Source organism: Thamnophis sirtalis, unplaced genomic scaffold (assembly GCF_051295495.1).
Source record: "Thamnophis sirtalis isolate CommonGarterSnake01/CBP01778 unplaced genomic scaffold, rThaSir2_p1.2 scaffold_11, whole genome shotgun sequence".
NCBI lineage: Eukaryota > Metazoa > Chordata > Lepidosauria > Squamata > Natricidae > Thamnophis > Thamnophis sirtalis.
The window spans coordinates 38,438,148-38,453,787 of NW_028261391.1; the positions used below are offsets into that span (position 1 = coordinate 38,438,148).

General features: G+C 42.7%; 1 protein-coding gene across 5 annotated transcripts in view; it reads left to right on the forward strand.

Annotated features, from left to right (window-relative positions):
* Nucleotides 1–2,965: 2,965 nt before the first annotated feature.
* EPHB1 (EPH receptor B1) overlaps nucleotides 2,966–15,640 on the forward strand; it is a 372,507-nt gene continuing 359,832 nt past the window's right edge. For all 5 annotated transcript variants that reach the window (XM_014058617.2, XM_014058618.2, XM_014058620.2 and 2 more), the window contains exon 1: nucleotides 2,966–3,481. In XM_014058617.2, the coding sequence (XP_013914092.1) occupies nucleotides 3,409–3,481 (73 nt within the window). In that variant the 5' untranslated portion in view covers nucleotides 2,966–3,408. The remainder of the gene's footprint in view (nucleotides 3,482–15,640) is intronic.

Here is a 15,640-nt window from a genome sequence, read left to right on the forward strand (position 1 = left end):
ATTATCCGGGGAGGTCTTATTATCAGGGAAACAGGGTAAGTCTAAGTGCTATTGCTATTACTATAATTAAAAAGCTGGAAAAAATAAAGATATCTTTGTCTGATGTTGAAAAAGGCAGGTGACTACTCTGCCCTGTTGTAAAGGGAGTTCCAGAGATAGCCAAACATCAGCATGGCCAGCCATTTGGATCAGGCCCTCTGCAGATAACCTTCAGATACTGGAAGGATAACTTTGGCTGGCCTGTCCCACTGGTCATGCTGTCTGGAAATATGGGAAACCACTGGTTTTATTATTAATTATAATAATTATTTATTATTATCATATGCCTGCTCATTTTTAAGGATGGGAAAGGATATAATAAAAGCATATAGGTAAAATTATCTGCCTGCAATGCCCCTCCCAGATTCTGTTGGACAAATGGGGCACAGTTTTCATAAAATAATTAATGGATGCAATTTTGACATATAGATTTCAAACAAAGATTAAGTAGTATCAGATCATTATGATCTACCAGGACATCATAGCAGATCTCAAAGTGGCTGCTGTGAAAAATAGATTTAATTGCCTATAGGGCTATAGAGGATGCTGAACCCACCCTATCAAAATATTTCAGATACTCTCAGAATATCTCAACAAACTCAGTAAGCTTTTAATGCATTCCAATGGCAAATTCATAAAGTACAGATAGTCCTTGACTTATAAGAGTTCATTTAGTGACCATTTGTGAAGTTGCAACAGCACTGAAAAAAGTGACTTATGACTATTTTTCACACAACTGTTGCAGCATGGTATCGGACCTGGGTACTTGAGAGACTGCCTCCTGCCAGTCACCTCCCAAAGACCTATTAGATCCCACAGACTAGGCCTCCTCCGAATTCCATCTGCCGGCCAATGTAGGCTGGCGACTCCTCGGGGGAGGGCCTTCTCTGTGGCTGCTCCGGCCCTCTGGAACGATCTCCCCGTGGAGATCCGGACCCTTACTACCCTCCTGGCCTTCCTCAAAGCAGTTAAGACCTGGCTGTTCCGGCAGGCCTGGGGCTGTTGAGCCATCTAGCCTCATTCGAGGTTACGGCTGTTGTATAATTTTAAATTGTTGTTTATTTTATTTTATTTTTTTGTATCCCTTCCCCTTTTTTATTGTGAGCTGCCCTGAGTCCCTCGGGAATAGGGCGGCATACAAACCCAATAAAATCCAAATCCAAATCCAAGCATCCCAATGGTCACACGATCAAAATTCAGATGCTTGGCAACTGACTCATATTTATGGCGGTTGCGGTGACCCAGGATCCCTTTTGCGACCTTCTGACAAGCAAAGTCAGTGGGGAAGCCAGACTCACTTAACAACTGAAGAAGTGCAGTGATTCAATTAACAATTATGGCAAGAAAAAGCATAAAATGGGGCAAAACTCATTTTATAACAGTCTTGCTTAGCAACAGAAATCTTGGGCTCAATTGTGGTCATAAGTAATGGACAGATGACTAGTACCTGTACTAGTCATCTGTCTCATATGTAATCTGTATAATAAACCTGTCTTCCCTCCCTTCTTTGCCCCCCCTCCCCAGGTTCAAATCTTTCATCAGTCTAACCACTCTGCATCCGATAAATTGAGCTGCAGCTCAATTTTAATAAAAATGTTAATCAAAATTTGTTGGCTGGAAAAGGTGCTACCAGACTCCTCCCATGAATCATCTACTTTTGAATTCTTTTTCAGGCTGACATTAGCTGACCCTTAGATTACAATTTAAAATCTTTCTTCTTCTGTAAAATCTTAGATTACAATTTACAATCTTTCTTTTTAGCACACTATTATATGTTATTGTTTGCTTGTTTGTTGTAAGTTAGCAATAGCACTTAGACTGATATATTGCTTCACAGTGCTTTTCAGCCCCCTCTAAGTAGTTTATAGAGTCAGCCTATTGCCCCCAACAATCTGGGTCCTCATTTTACCAACCTTGGGAGGATGGAAGGCTAAATTAAGCTTGAGCCAGTCAGAATTGAACTCCTGGAGTGAGCAGTGAGTTAGCCTGCAGTACTTCATTCTAACCACTGTGCCTCTTCCTTGGAAGCTCTACCAAAAGGCAACATATATATCTCTTTTACAAGGAATGCCCTACATCTCTATTCAACTTGACCCAATTAACTTTAATAATATTAATTCCAGTATATGTAGAAATCAGCCTGCAGACAAAAGCAAATAAATCAATGGTGTTATACTTAAGCATTTACCTGCCGGAATCTTTCCAAAGCAAAGTAGGATTACCATTTTGAAAAATGTGATCCAAATATCTATCTTCGTATGCCATATATATATAGAGAGACAGACTTTGGATTATTGTATTATGTTCATTTCTACTAAATGCAAAAATGGCTTGTTCCCATAAAAACCTGGGTGAAAATAGCTTCTGTTGTTTATTTTTTAAACAACGGCAAAGGAATTTGATTCTAGTCATTACTGATGCGACTAAAAAGCCGAAAGCTCAAGAAAGGTTTTGTCTGTCCGAGGTCCCAGCCTCGCCTTCTGTTCACCACCGCTAGACTCTGCCTTCACCTGGGACAGCTCCTAGTAGTTGGGCTGCATCAGCATACGGTGCTTTCCTAGATAAAGAGACATATTGAACGGGAGAGTCTTGAAGAGCCAGGGTGAAGGAAATGTTCACAAGACCAAGGCCGAAAGTAGAAGTACGTAGGTTAAGAAAGAGCCAAGTCCGAGCGGCCGGAATAAATACTGCTTGAATAGAAGGAGACGAACTGTGTGGCCGAGGGAACACTAGGGGGCGCTGTTCTCCTTCCTTCTAGGCCTTTGCTCCATCGCGCAGGCCTTTCCCTACGGCTTCCTGCAAAAGTTTCTCTAAAACTAACAATACTGGAGTAAAGGGGGTGCTCGTTGCTGATTGGTCGGAGGATTTTTGTGGGCTTGATTTCTTGATTGGACGGGAGCCGCTAGGGGTGGGAAAAGTATTGATGGGGGTGCGAGCGCGCGCGCGCGCGTGCGAGTGGCGGGGAGGGGGGACCTTTCTCTCTCCCCCTCCCTTCAGCTTCAGCGGCTGATCTTGTTCTCACTGTACTCTTACTACCGCTTGCAATGTGACACTAGAATATAGACTCTATTTTTTTTCCTCACCCCCACACACATCACACCTCACACACACACATACAGACACCGGGACATACCTATACACACTTGCACACATACACACGCATGCATGCACGCACTCACGCACGGACGGACCCACGCGGTGGAGTCGGTATTCCGGAGTGGAGTTGTTCAGGATATATATAAATATATATTGAACGGTATAGAGAGAGGGAGAGAAAGAAAAAGCGACGAGAAAGGAACTAAATCTGGTCCAACGAGGAACTATTTCCTTTCTTCTTTTTAAGTCTGCCCCCGTTTCTTCTTCTGCATCATGTTTGGGGCTCCCACGGCACTGGATTTTGTTGTGCTTTTCTGCTTGGCATCTGCAATTGCAGCTGTGGAAGGTAACAAAATATCGACGGAAGGGACGCGAGTGGGCGGGTGGAAAGAAAACTTTTTTTTTTAAAAAAAAAAAAAAAGACAATATACGCCGGATTGTTCAGTTGGCTGTTGATACTCGCGGGAGGAGGGAAAGCCCTGCTCGGTTCCTTTGCTCTGCCTGCCTCTTTCCCACCCCACGCTCGGAGAAAAGATGCGGGGAACGAGCGCTGACTCCACGGGACGTTTACCCTCCCTCCCCGGTGGATTTCCCATGTAGTCCGGCTGCAATGCGGCTCGCCTGCCCTGTCCCGAGATCTGGAAGGCTAGGAAGCTGGGGGCCAAGGAAGGGGTTTCCAATCCTTCCCGCTGTGGAGCTCAGAGATGCTACCGGCGCTCGGAAACCGGGCTCCGGGGGCGTTTGCGAGGCTCTCCTGCCCCTCTCCCCGAATCTTGCTTGAATTGAGTAGCGGGCTTTTCCCAGGGAGGGGAGCGTCGGAACGGTGTGTGGATGTGTGTATGTGTGATGGGTCCGGGGGCAGTAGTCGGGTCAAAGCCGGGCAAGGTGTTTGGGGTCGTCACGGGGGAGAAGGTAGGCAAGGTTTGGCCAAGAGCAAGAGAGGAGCGAGCGGCTCCCAACTTAAGACTCTCCCGCCCACCGCTGTGTCGGGTTACAATAGATGAAGGGTGGGAATGGGCTGGCGTGGTGGAAGGTGTAAAGGTGGGGGACCCGATCCTTAATTCTGCCTTTTCGCGTTTCAGAAAGGAAACGCCTGGCATGAAGGCGCTGGGCACAAACAGGGCGCTCGCCAATTTGGCCGGTGGTTTCTTTTCTTTTTTCTTCTTTTGCTTTGTCTGGAGAGCTGGGAAGAATCGAACCGGGGCGGCGGTTCCTGTGATTGCTCTTAACGTGGAACGAATACAGATGTGTAGCCTACAGGCCGTTTTCACCCGAGTGATTTATAACCCTTTATATACCATTGTCCCGGCCATCGTAGAGGCGAAGTGAAGGCTGGTTTCGTTTAGTGATTCGACTCGTCCTTCCGCGCTCGCTTCTAAGTGGGGCTCCAGCCCGCGTTTCCCTGCACTGAATCTTACTTGAAGCTCTTAGTCTGGCTAATACATCCTTGGGATGACAATGCCGGCCCCTTTCCCTGTTCCTCGGGGATGGGCTGGGGAAAGAGCGCAGAACCTGCTGCTGCTTTTTTTAAAATTATTTATTTATTTTGCAGGGGATGAATAAAAACTTCAGCCCTGCCTGGCTTTTGTCTCTCTGTCTCAGGGAGCAGCTGGGAGTCTCCTCTTTCCAAAAGAAAAAGAAATATATCGAAGACGGCTGCCCAAATAAACTTTCACCAAACGAGCGTAGTGTGGAGGAGAGGTGGGGAGAAACAGTCCCGGGGGTGGACCTCGGTGGCCATCGCCTCGGTGGCCTCCCCTGTTGAGTGGGCAGAATCGCTATCAAAGCTCCAGGCAGGATCCAAGGGAAGGAATTGGTGGGGAGGAGGGAGGCCGAGAAGGAGGTGCTGTTGGTGTAGCTTTGATGATGAATGATAAACGCGACCATTCAGAAAATGTTCCCCGGTTGCAATTAAAACAGAACCGCGAAAACCGCTTAGCTGGCTTTGCTCCCTGATTGATGCAACAGGGTCGGAAAACTTGGGATCCTTAAGAGACCAGGTCGTGCCTTCCTTAAACCACCGGACCTCTGATGATTCTTCACAGGGGTGGACTTTATTCTGTGAATAGCAGAAAGAGACACGCCAAAAGCCCCTCTTCCTTTTTGTTTAGAGCTGCGGGGATCCACCTTGCGGATTCCCCCCCACCCCCCACCCGCCTTCATCCACGATGAAAATGACGGCTGAGATTAACTGGAAGGAAGCGTTTGGCGACCCCTTTCTCTTCTCCCCCCCACTCTCTCTTCCCCTCCTCGTCAGAAGGCGATTTTCTTCTTGCGCGCTGATCTTCTCCCAGCTGGTTGCTTTGCGGGAGCTCTTTATTTAAGAAATTGCTTAGATGCAAGGGAGGAGCCTGGCTAGCCGCTAAAGCAGAAGGCGAGCCCTCTCGAGTCTCGTCGTTGACGGCGGCTTTATTGCAGGCAATTAGACGGGAGGAGGAGGAGGAGGAGCAGCGACGTTTATAAGAAAGACACTTTCAGTGGAATCTTGGCTGTTTTGTTTCCCCTTGCAAAAAAACAAACAAATTAGCTTTTGGCAGCAGGCATTTTCTGCACTTAAACTAGGGAGGAAACTCTTCAGCTGGGCAGGATAACAGGGCAGCTGTATTTTTAAAAAAAATAGGAAGGGGGGATAAAATCTCCCTGAATTTATTGGACCTTGGAAAGGAGGGGTTTGCCTAGAAAATAGTCTGGCATCTTCATGATAGCCTGAAGAGCTGAAGTTGTTTATATGTCTGCTTTTGTTCTTAGACTTGTGCAAGTGAAGACAGTATCTTTTGTACAGTTTGAGAATGAAAAGAAATAATAAACTTGAGAATGTCAGTTGAGGGAATGCATCTAGGATTGGGGATGGCTAGGATGGCAGGACCATGAAATGGATATATGGTTGGCTTGTAAAATGTACCCATAAATGGTGTTCATAAATGGTTCCTCATTAAGTTGTAGAATCATACCCAGTGAGGTTGTGCATGGTTTAGCCATGGATCTTCTTTTTGCTTTAAGAAGGGAAAAAAAAAGCACTTCAAAGATAAGGTGGAGGTACCTATATCAAATTTGCGGGCAAAATGGATCAGAATAGTTGATGCTGCAAAGGGTAGTAGTAAAATTCAAAACCATCTTGATAGTAGCAGCATCGCAGCGATGGGCAAAGGGGCCAGACTGCCATCAGCAGCGTGGCAGTGTTGTGATGCAAGCCCCACCTTCTGTGTACATCACAACATGGCATGCATGGCCCAAGGGACAGAGTTTGCAATGGGGGTCTCACCATCATTCCACCAATGACAATGAGTTCCTATGGATGCCGCTGTTCAGTTAGAGGAATGGATGGCCAATAAATAGTTAAAAAAGAAATGCAAGTTTTATACAAATCAAAACAAAGGTTTGGCAGCAGTTGTAAAAAAAGAGGCTATATCGTATGTGCCTAAAACCTAATCATATGTGAATGAGCATTGTTATTTGCTACAAAAAGGACAATGTTATACAGGCTGTATCATTTCTGTTGAAATCACTTGTTGAGATGGGCCACCATATACATTGGAAAAATAAGCAACTTACAAGAAGTGATTGTTCTGTTTTATCCCATGTTAGTCTCCTGCCTTCATATTGAACCCAGTTCTAGACATAAAATGGGAACATGTTCAGGGAAGGTTGTCAGGATGATCAGAAACTAAAACTTACAAATAGAAGTTGAAAGAATTTGAAATGTTTAGCAACCAGATAAGGGTATGATCACATTCTTCAAAATGCCTGAAAGGATGTTATATAGAAGTGATAGACTGATGGATTTAAGTTACAAGTAGTCAACCTTCACTGAATGTCAGACCAAAAACCCCTGGTAATTTTAGGAGCTATATAATTCCAAATAGTGGAATTCATTACCCAGAAAGGAGAAAGATTGATATGTATCCTCCACTGGAGATATTCAGGAAAATGCCTGAACCATTATCTACTCTGGTTGCTTTAATGTGATTCCTGCACTGAAAAACAAAAGGGATGTAATGATTGAAATGTCCTCTCCCATGTTCATGTTTTTAGGTAGCACAGTATTTCCACTACTTTACCAAGTACTTTTGACATTTAAAAGTTTATTTTAAAAATAGGCTTGTACCTTTTCTGACTATATTCTGAAATACCTATATTAATTTATAAAAAGGCTTAGATTTTCGTAAGTGATGTTGAGAAAGCTTTCCGAAAGTTGATTTTTAAAAACGCAAATACCTCCACTAAGTTACTGATAAGGCAATAAGTCTGCTTTTCACTTGCTCTTATATTATGAAGGCTATTTGCACACAGACTACGCCCTGTAAAAAACTAATCACGTTCTGATACTCTTAAGGTGCAGAAAGCAGACCTATGAATCACCCTCTATTCCAGTCTCAAATTATGAATGGTTGCGGCTAATTTTCACCTTATCACCCCCCATCTCCCCCTTTGGAAATTTCAAGGGTGTGGAATTAAGTTAAGCCCAGAGCAGACAGCTTAAATCATTTCTAGCAACCATCGTGAAAAGTGTTTTAAATCTTAATAGAGCGAGGGGGAAGAGGAGGAAGGGATAAACTGGGAGTGGTGAGGGTTGGTTGTGCTGCATAGTTTTTGCAATACTTGCACCTTTGTTTGGGACCCAGGGTGGCTTCAGGATTATAGGATAGTTGGAATGCCTTTGTAAGAAGCAAAAGAAGGAGAAGAAACAATGAGAGCATGCAGTTAGAATATTATGTTGGCATGACTGAGCTTGTGGCAGAAAAGTATCTCTTAGCATCTGTAGCAGACACCAGAAAGGAGGAAAAAGAATAATATTACATTAGAATCATTCAAATCAAGTAGAGATGTCTCAACATTTCCAAAACTTGTTGTGTGCTAACCAATATATTTACAGGAACATTAGCTTGGCCTACTTTCCTTCCATGTTGGGTGAAGTGAAATGTTAGAATGAGTGGTTTGTGTGTTTGTGAGCATAGATACATTGCTTCTTAAAAGTTTCGATAATTCTTAAGGAATTTCAAAATATAGTTCATCAGTTTTGCTTGGACTTTTCAAGTAATGCTTTGTTAAAATTTGATGAAATATCTTAAATATTAAAGAAGATTAAAAAAACATGGACATATTCAGACATACATAGAATTTTTGATATCTCTTTATGCATTTGATAAGAGTTCGCAGCTGCATGTGTGAAGAACTACAGCTGTCAGGTGTGAAAGATCAGGTCAGTATGCAATGGTCCAATTAAACTGTTTTAAAAGCCTATGCATGGAAATCTTCTCAATGGTTAGCGCCTACTTGGAGATAGATAAGGATCAACAGAATTCAAGGGGTAGTTATGATGGACATAGTCTGCTTAGTCTAGTCTTAGTTAGCTAGTTGGGATTCTAGGTTTATTTCTCTTTTAACTCTATCTCCAGGTTCTGCCACTCCTACATCAACTGAGAAATCCTTTTTTCTAAATATATAATGAGAATGCTTGTAACTTTGGGTCTTGGAACACAGGTTCGCCTGGTGCACCAGTTGCGCCCCTACCTGAACCGGGAGGCACTCATGACAGTCACTCATGCCCTCGTGACCTCAAGACTGGACTACTGCAATGCGCTCTACATGGGGCAGCCTTTGAAGAGTATTTGGAGACTACAACTCGTCCAGAATGCAGCCGTGCGAGCGATTGTGGGTGCACCTCGGTACACCCACGTTACACCTATCCTCCGTGAGCTGCACTGGTTACCGATCGGTCTCCGGATACGCTTCAAAGTGCTAGTCGTAACTTATAAAGCCCTTCATGGTATTGGACCTGGGTACTTGAGAGACCGCCTTCTGCCAATTACCTCCCACAGACCCGTTAGATCAGGGTCGGCCTCCTCCGGGTTCCGTCTACCAGCCAATGCCATCTGGCTACTACCCGGGGGAGGGCCTTCTCTGTTGCAGCTCCGGCCCTCTGGAATGAACTCCCCGCGGAGATTCGGACCCTCACCCCTCTCCAGGCCTTCCGGAAAGCCGTCAAAACCTGGCAGTGCCGGCAGGCCTGGGGTTGATGAGTTCCCCTCCCCTCTCGACTTGTATGGCTGTATGACTCTTGTGTATTTTAATTATATGTATTGTGTTTGTATCCCCTTTCCCCTTTTGAGTTGTTCGCCACCCTGAGTCCCTCCCGGAGAAGGGCGGCATACAAATAAATTAAATCTGAATCTGAATCTGAATAATGGTCTAATTGACATATGCTTGTTTTCATGAGCCCAAACACTGATGACTCCAGCTCAACTAATAGGAAGTTAGGGAAGTTGAATGTCTAACAAACTGGGAGTTCAGGAACGCTGTTCTGTTTTTCAGTGCTAAAGAAATTAGCCCTCTATCTCAATTTTCATACCATCTAAATTTGTGAGATTATGAAGATGAAATCTTTCAACCGGACACTTCAATTTTCAAAGGAAACATAGATTTTTTTAAAAAAAAGTTGTGCAAAGGAAAAAATAATGGCAAAACAGAGTACATATTGACTTAGGATCTCAACCAAATAATGAATCAGTCATTGCCCTATTTTCTTTGTTAATGAATGTTTTGGTGTCCTTTCTATAAAAGTAATCTCCGTGACCTGCTGTTTTGTAATAATACAATACAACAGTATCCATTAAAATGGTTTTAAACTGACCTCCAGTAACAAAGAATTCACTGGAATTGGGCAGCCAAGGTGAAATAGCAAGGCTGCTTTCAGATCAACTACAAAACAACTATAATGAAACCCATATTTTCGTAACCTGGCACCTAAATGCTAGCAGAACAATCTTATAACTGTCCAGTTACAAAAAAAAAAGTCAATAGTCCAGTTATCTGTTTTGTACGCTTGCAGTTATATTAGCAACCGGACCCGCAGCATGACTTCCACTTCCTTGAAGATGAGAATGAGCGGACAGTTTGAATTAAAACAAACCGGAAGCCAATAAAGATTGCGTAACATAAACTCTTGACAGATGGGTCTCTATGTGAACTTTGGGCTCATCTTCCAGACTTTGCCAAGTAATCCACAGGAATATTCTTGAACCTTCAAGGTTTATAGTTCCCATTTCTTTCATAGTGTAGTGTTAGGGGTTCCACCACAAAACCGCGATGCCCTTATCCGCGCCGACATAAGTGCGGAGGCAAATCCGCGGCGTCCGAAGCGCTAATAAAAAAACGACCCTACCGCCGCGACAACAGCGCGGTGACAGAAGGGCGTTCTACATGCTTCGTTCTTTGCCTCCAAAGGTAGCCCTCCTCCTCCAGCTGACAGCGGCAGCGGGCACGGGGCAAAGCGGGCTGCCCAGCAGCAGCAGCCCGCGGGAAGGGTCCAGCACAGCCGCGGGGGGCATCAGGAAGCGGAGGAGGACGCGGCAGCGGCGGCGGCTGAGGCTCTCCCGGGCCGGCGAAGCGGGCTTGCCCGGCGGAGGCAGGCTGCCCTCTTCTTCCTCAACAACATCTCCTTGGACGGGTGGCCTCCGCCGCCGGCGCCTCCCACGGAGGAAGAGGCAGGGCGGGCGGCAGCGGCGGCTGAGGCTCTCCCGGGGCCGGCGAAGCGGGCTTGCCCGGTGGCGGCAGCCGCCCATCCAAGGAGATGTTGTTGAGGAAGAAGAGGGCGGCCTGCCTCCGCCGGGCAAGCCCGCTTCGCCGGCCCCGGGAGAGCCTCAGCCGCTGCCGCTGCTGCGTCCTCCTCCGCCGCCAGCGTCGGCGGCCCTGCTCGGCCCCCCCGCGGGCTTCCTGCTGCCCTCCGCGGCTGAGCTGGACCCTTCCCGCGGGCTGCTGCTGCTGGGCAGCCCGCTTTGCCCCGTGCCCGCTGCCGCTGTCAGCTGGAGGAGGAGGGCTACCTTTGGAGGCAAAGAACGAAGCATGTAGAACGCCCTTCTGTCACCGCGCTGTTGTCCCCGCGGTGATGACGCGCGATGATGACGTCGCGATTTTAGTGACGCGATTTAATCTCCGCTATTTTGCGTAGCGCGGTTTTGTCGTGCCACGAGTGTTAGGATTTTATTTGACTAATTTATTTGTACAAGTTACTGCTTTGCCTGGTTTCTTTTGTATTTTTTAAAAATAAAGAACTCTTGACAGCATGAAATATTAAACTACTTTTCTTAAAAAAAACATTTCACTTGAATTAATATGGAAGATCTGTTTGCTCTGCATGATGATCTTTATGATTTCATACATACAGTCTATTCTTGATATTGTAGTCACATTCATATCCTTTTAAGAGCTTCTTAATTAGTCCATTAGCTCAACCCTTCCGTGTAAAAGAAGATACATGGGAAGATTTCCCATACCTTCAGTGTTTTTTGGAAAACAAAGGAGAGGATATACAGTAAATCCTTCATCAGATTCTTCCATGAAGTCCTATGCTACTATTAGCTATTTGACAAAATATTGTAGTTTAGATACGTATATACATAATTCACACAAGCTTTTTCTATTTGGCAGCTTCTTCTTGCTGTGGCATGCCTTGTGTCTCCATTGCTCTCCAGTTTTATAATATGGAAATCATCTAAAATGATTGAACCCTCCCTTTCTTCTCCCCATCAATAACTTATCTATTCCTATAGACATTCCAACTTGGAACATTTCATAGCATGTAGCTTTCAAAAGGATCTTTCTTCTCAATTCTTTTTAATCTCCTGCTCTTCAACATTTCTTTGTGAAACATGGATGTATCATTTCTACCATGGAAGCAAGTTAGTACCGTAGGTGGCATTTCATTCTTTTGGCTAGCTGGTTTCCAAAGATTTTGTGTTTGTATCTTTGGGGAGAAAAGTAGAAATACCTTTTGCAGATTTGCTAGATTTGGGAACAGTGAGACTATCTGTTTGCAGAAAATGGTCCTCATTTTTTGCTTTGGCATTCTTTTTTGAGTCTTCATTTTATCATTTCTGCCATCTGATGAATATAAGTGCCCATCTACTGAGAGATTCTTGATAATGAGTTGTGAGTTTTATTTATACATAAATAAAAATAAAATAATCATCCAAATGGTCTTTGTTAATGATCAGCTAGTTTCTTAAAATTTGTGTCCATTGATTAGATATATGGATAGATTGGGATGATCTGGTGGTACAAAGAAATTGGTAAGTCTTTTTCTTTTTCTTGAGGGGATGAAGGGAATTGTGTATGCATAAGGTTTCATGCTTGCTCAGAATGGCATCTGAACATGAATGCAAAAGACATGTCTCAGTTGGCTAGTTTGGAGGTAGCAAAGACAAACACTGATTATTTGGAAGTGCTGAATAAGTGTTCCAGTGTTCTACTGTATCATGTTGGATTAGATGTACAACATTAGACTGGTAGTAAAAAGGCAGTCGGAAATGGAGTGCATTGAAGGTTACACTAAAAAGATTAAGTAACATATGAGCTGGTTGTCTAGAAGAGTGCACTGGTGGGAACTCATCCATCACCCTATGGTGCTATGTTTTGTTTGGATTTGACATAGCTTATTGCATTAACTCTGCCATTATGGTCTATAAACCATGGTTTATGACAGTGCTGAGGATGAAGACAACAATTGTAGTTGATTTAATGTTTTCTCAGCATCAATCACTGATTGGCTGTAATGTGCTTCTGCAGGCTGATGGGGTGCTGAGGTTCTATGTGATCATAGGGAAATCATGAATGTATTGCACTAAATGTTTAAATAAGGTGTCCCGAATATAATGAACGTGATATTAAAAATATGCAGGACTTGCAATTGAACTAATATGCTCTGAGTATTGTATGTTTGAGGTCTTGGAGATGCTGAAAAATGGCAAATCTCTTAAATTTAGAATTCCTGGGTTCTTGTGGCTCCTTGAATAATAGGATCCTGTGTGATATTTTTTGCCTGTGAAGCCCCGTGAACACGTATTTTTAGAAAGTAACCAATGTGAAAGATTGAATTCATCTTGCCTCATGCTTTTCTTCGAGAAGACTTTGTAAAATAATAAGCGTATAGCTTGATCCTTGTAACATGCAGATATCTATCAGTTGATCTCTGGCTTTTTTTTTTTTGGACTTTTCCAAGTTTATGATAATATGTTTAGATCACTTAAATAGATTAAACCAAGAACAAATTGTGTTTGGTATAGGGCATTTTGCATCTTTTTAAAGTTGTACCCTGATTTTTTACACTTCAGGATCTAGTATAGTTGCCTATGAAAATAAGTAGAAATCTGGAGTGAAAATAGCCCTCAGATGTATCTGTGATCAGAAAATCTGTGAAAGAGTGGATCAGAGCTCGTTGAATGATTTCAGGAAATTTGTAGGTGAGTTGTTATTAATCTTTCATGCAGAAGCAAGGTGACCCATTTTCATCCCAAAAGTAAAAAATGATTTGGGCAAAGTCCTTGAAATGTTGTAAAGGCAAAGTATCTTTCCACTATTCAGTGAAACAATCTCACTCTCCTAGGCTTCAGCATTACAGCTTAAAAAATGCATTAATTTTAATTGTATTATTCTACTGATTAAGGTAGAAGATTATTTGGTTGCAAAACAAAAATATATGTGGATTGTTGTAACCCTTGTGCAAAATATTTCAATTGATAAATCCTGTAATCATGTTATACTTTAATAATTTAAATTATTCTGGTTTGTATCATTACAATATTATTTCCTTCCCTCCATCCTTCTACAACCTACCTACCTATCTGCATAGCTGCCTGATGCAGTTGTTGGCTGGCTGTGCAGTGGCACAGATCAAATCCTGCTTAAGCAATTAATTCAACTCTTGAGACTAAAAAGGTGCCCAACCCCATCCTAGTTATTGAGACAGGTAACTAGGTACAAATATCCATATGTTTTGTGTCCCTTCCTTAGCCTTTCCTGACTTTGCAATGGATATGGTAAGCAGCAACACTGTGATGGCTACGGTAATTTTGATTGGGAGGCTATAGTAGCTATCTCTTGCCATTGAATTGTAATTCCAAAAGGCTTATTCATTGCAGCCTTCAAAATTCATTGCCATCAAGTATTCTGATATAATTTCCAATAATTTCTCGGCTTTCTGTTAAAGATTCTGCAGTCAGTTTTCCACCATCTCTCATTTTGCCTCTAAAACAATTCAGACAAAACAATTTAAAATCTGGCCATACAAATAACTCAGAGGTTATTTCTTTCACCATAGAACCCTTCAGCTGTAAAACTCTGAAGTTTTAAAGGAGCCTTCTTAACTTTTTTGCTGAATATTTTTGAGAATAGTAAGGCAGAGTGCAGATGGAGTAATCTTCAATAGCATCTGGGTTATTTTCATACAGCCTGAGAAATAATGGAGCAGTTGAGCATGAGCGAAGTCCTCTGATTTGATTGACTCCCATTGTCATCTCTTAAAATTATGGTCCTAAATTATGCTTTTGTAAAGTTTAAAAGACTTTGAAATGTAGGAGAATTCTGCCAGTCTCTAAACATTAGTGCATATTTTGTTAAACGTTTGTTACCTGGGGCCCAGTTCTTCCTGTTTCCTTTGGATTAAAAGAGAAAATAAGCACCTTCTAAAATTATTATACCTCCAGTTCTCTTAAACCTTTGTGGGATGCTTTAATTTCTCACATTTCTCAGTATTAATCTCTGTGCTAGCCAAGGAGAAGCTTGATGATTCTCCTTCTGTTCTGGCAGAGAACTCCCAAAAGGACCCCTTATGTTTTCACCCCAAGATATATACCAGACCCCCAAATTAGCTAAGAGATCTAAGTGTTGCAACTGCTTTGAAGTAAATCCAAGGGGATCTCATGTTGTAAATTCTAGGTAAATTCAGCATTTCTCCAAGTGCTGGAGAAAATAGCACAGCTGGTATTTTAACAATTTCCTTTTAAAAAAAAAGCATTTGAATTACTATTGTGTATCAAGCCCAAGCTATTTATGTTGTTTCCATTTCCAGCCTAGCATTACTGAGTATTTGAAAGGGGCGGAAGAAAACAGATTGGTTTTTTTTAAAATCTATAGAATTTATCACTTCATAAAGTAACCTTTTATTGGAAGGAGTGGGAAGGAAAAGAAATAAAAATTATTTCACCTAGAGTACTTGAGTGTGTAATACAAAGAGGCACTCAGATGCCAGGGTACTATGTTGTGTCCTAGTATCAAAATGGAACAATGGAAAGGTGCTTTTTTTGTAGGCTATGATCTATATGACTCATGCTGTATGGAACATGATATGCTATTATGCGCTGCAAATACTGAAAGGGAATCTTTTTCTCTGGCATTCAAAAATAAGACTCTATTCGAGTCTTGCTATGCTGCCTATGAAATGGTGCAAATTAATATGCAGATATTTGTTCTCCAACTGCTGCTACTAGTAATGTAATGGAAGGAGAAAGCAAAGGACTGATGCTGCAGGATTTTTCCCACAACAGTCGAAACGGCATCATCAACAGAGTGGCAGGTAAAGTGATGGACCCTCATTGCTCTCGCAGGTGAATTCAATTTGTTTTAAAAAAATGATATATCAGCTTTTCTGCTGGACATATAGATGATCAATTCATCTTTATCCCAAATTAACTCAATAAGTTTTATCACAGAAAAAATATAGATAGGTCAC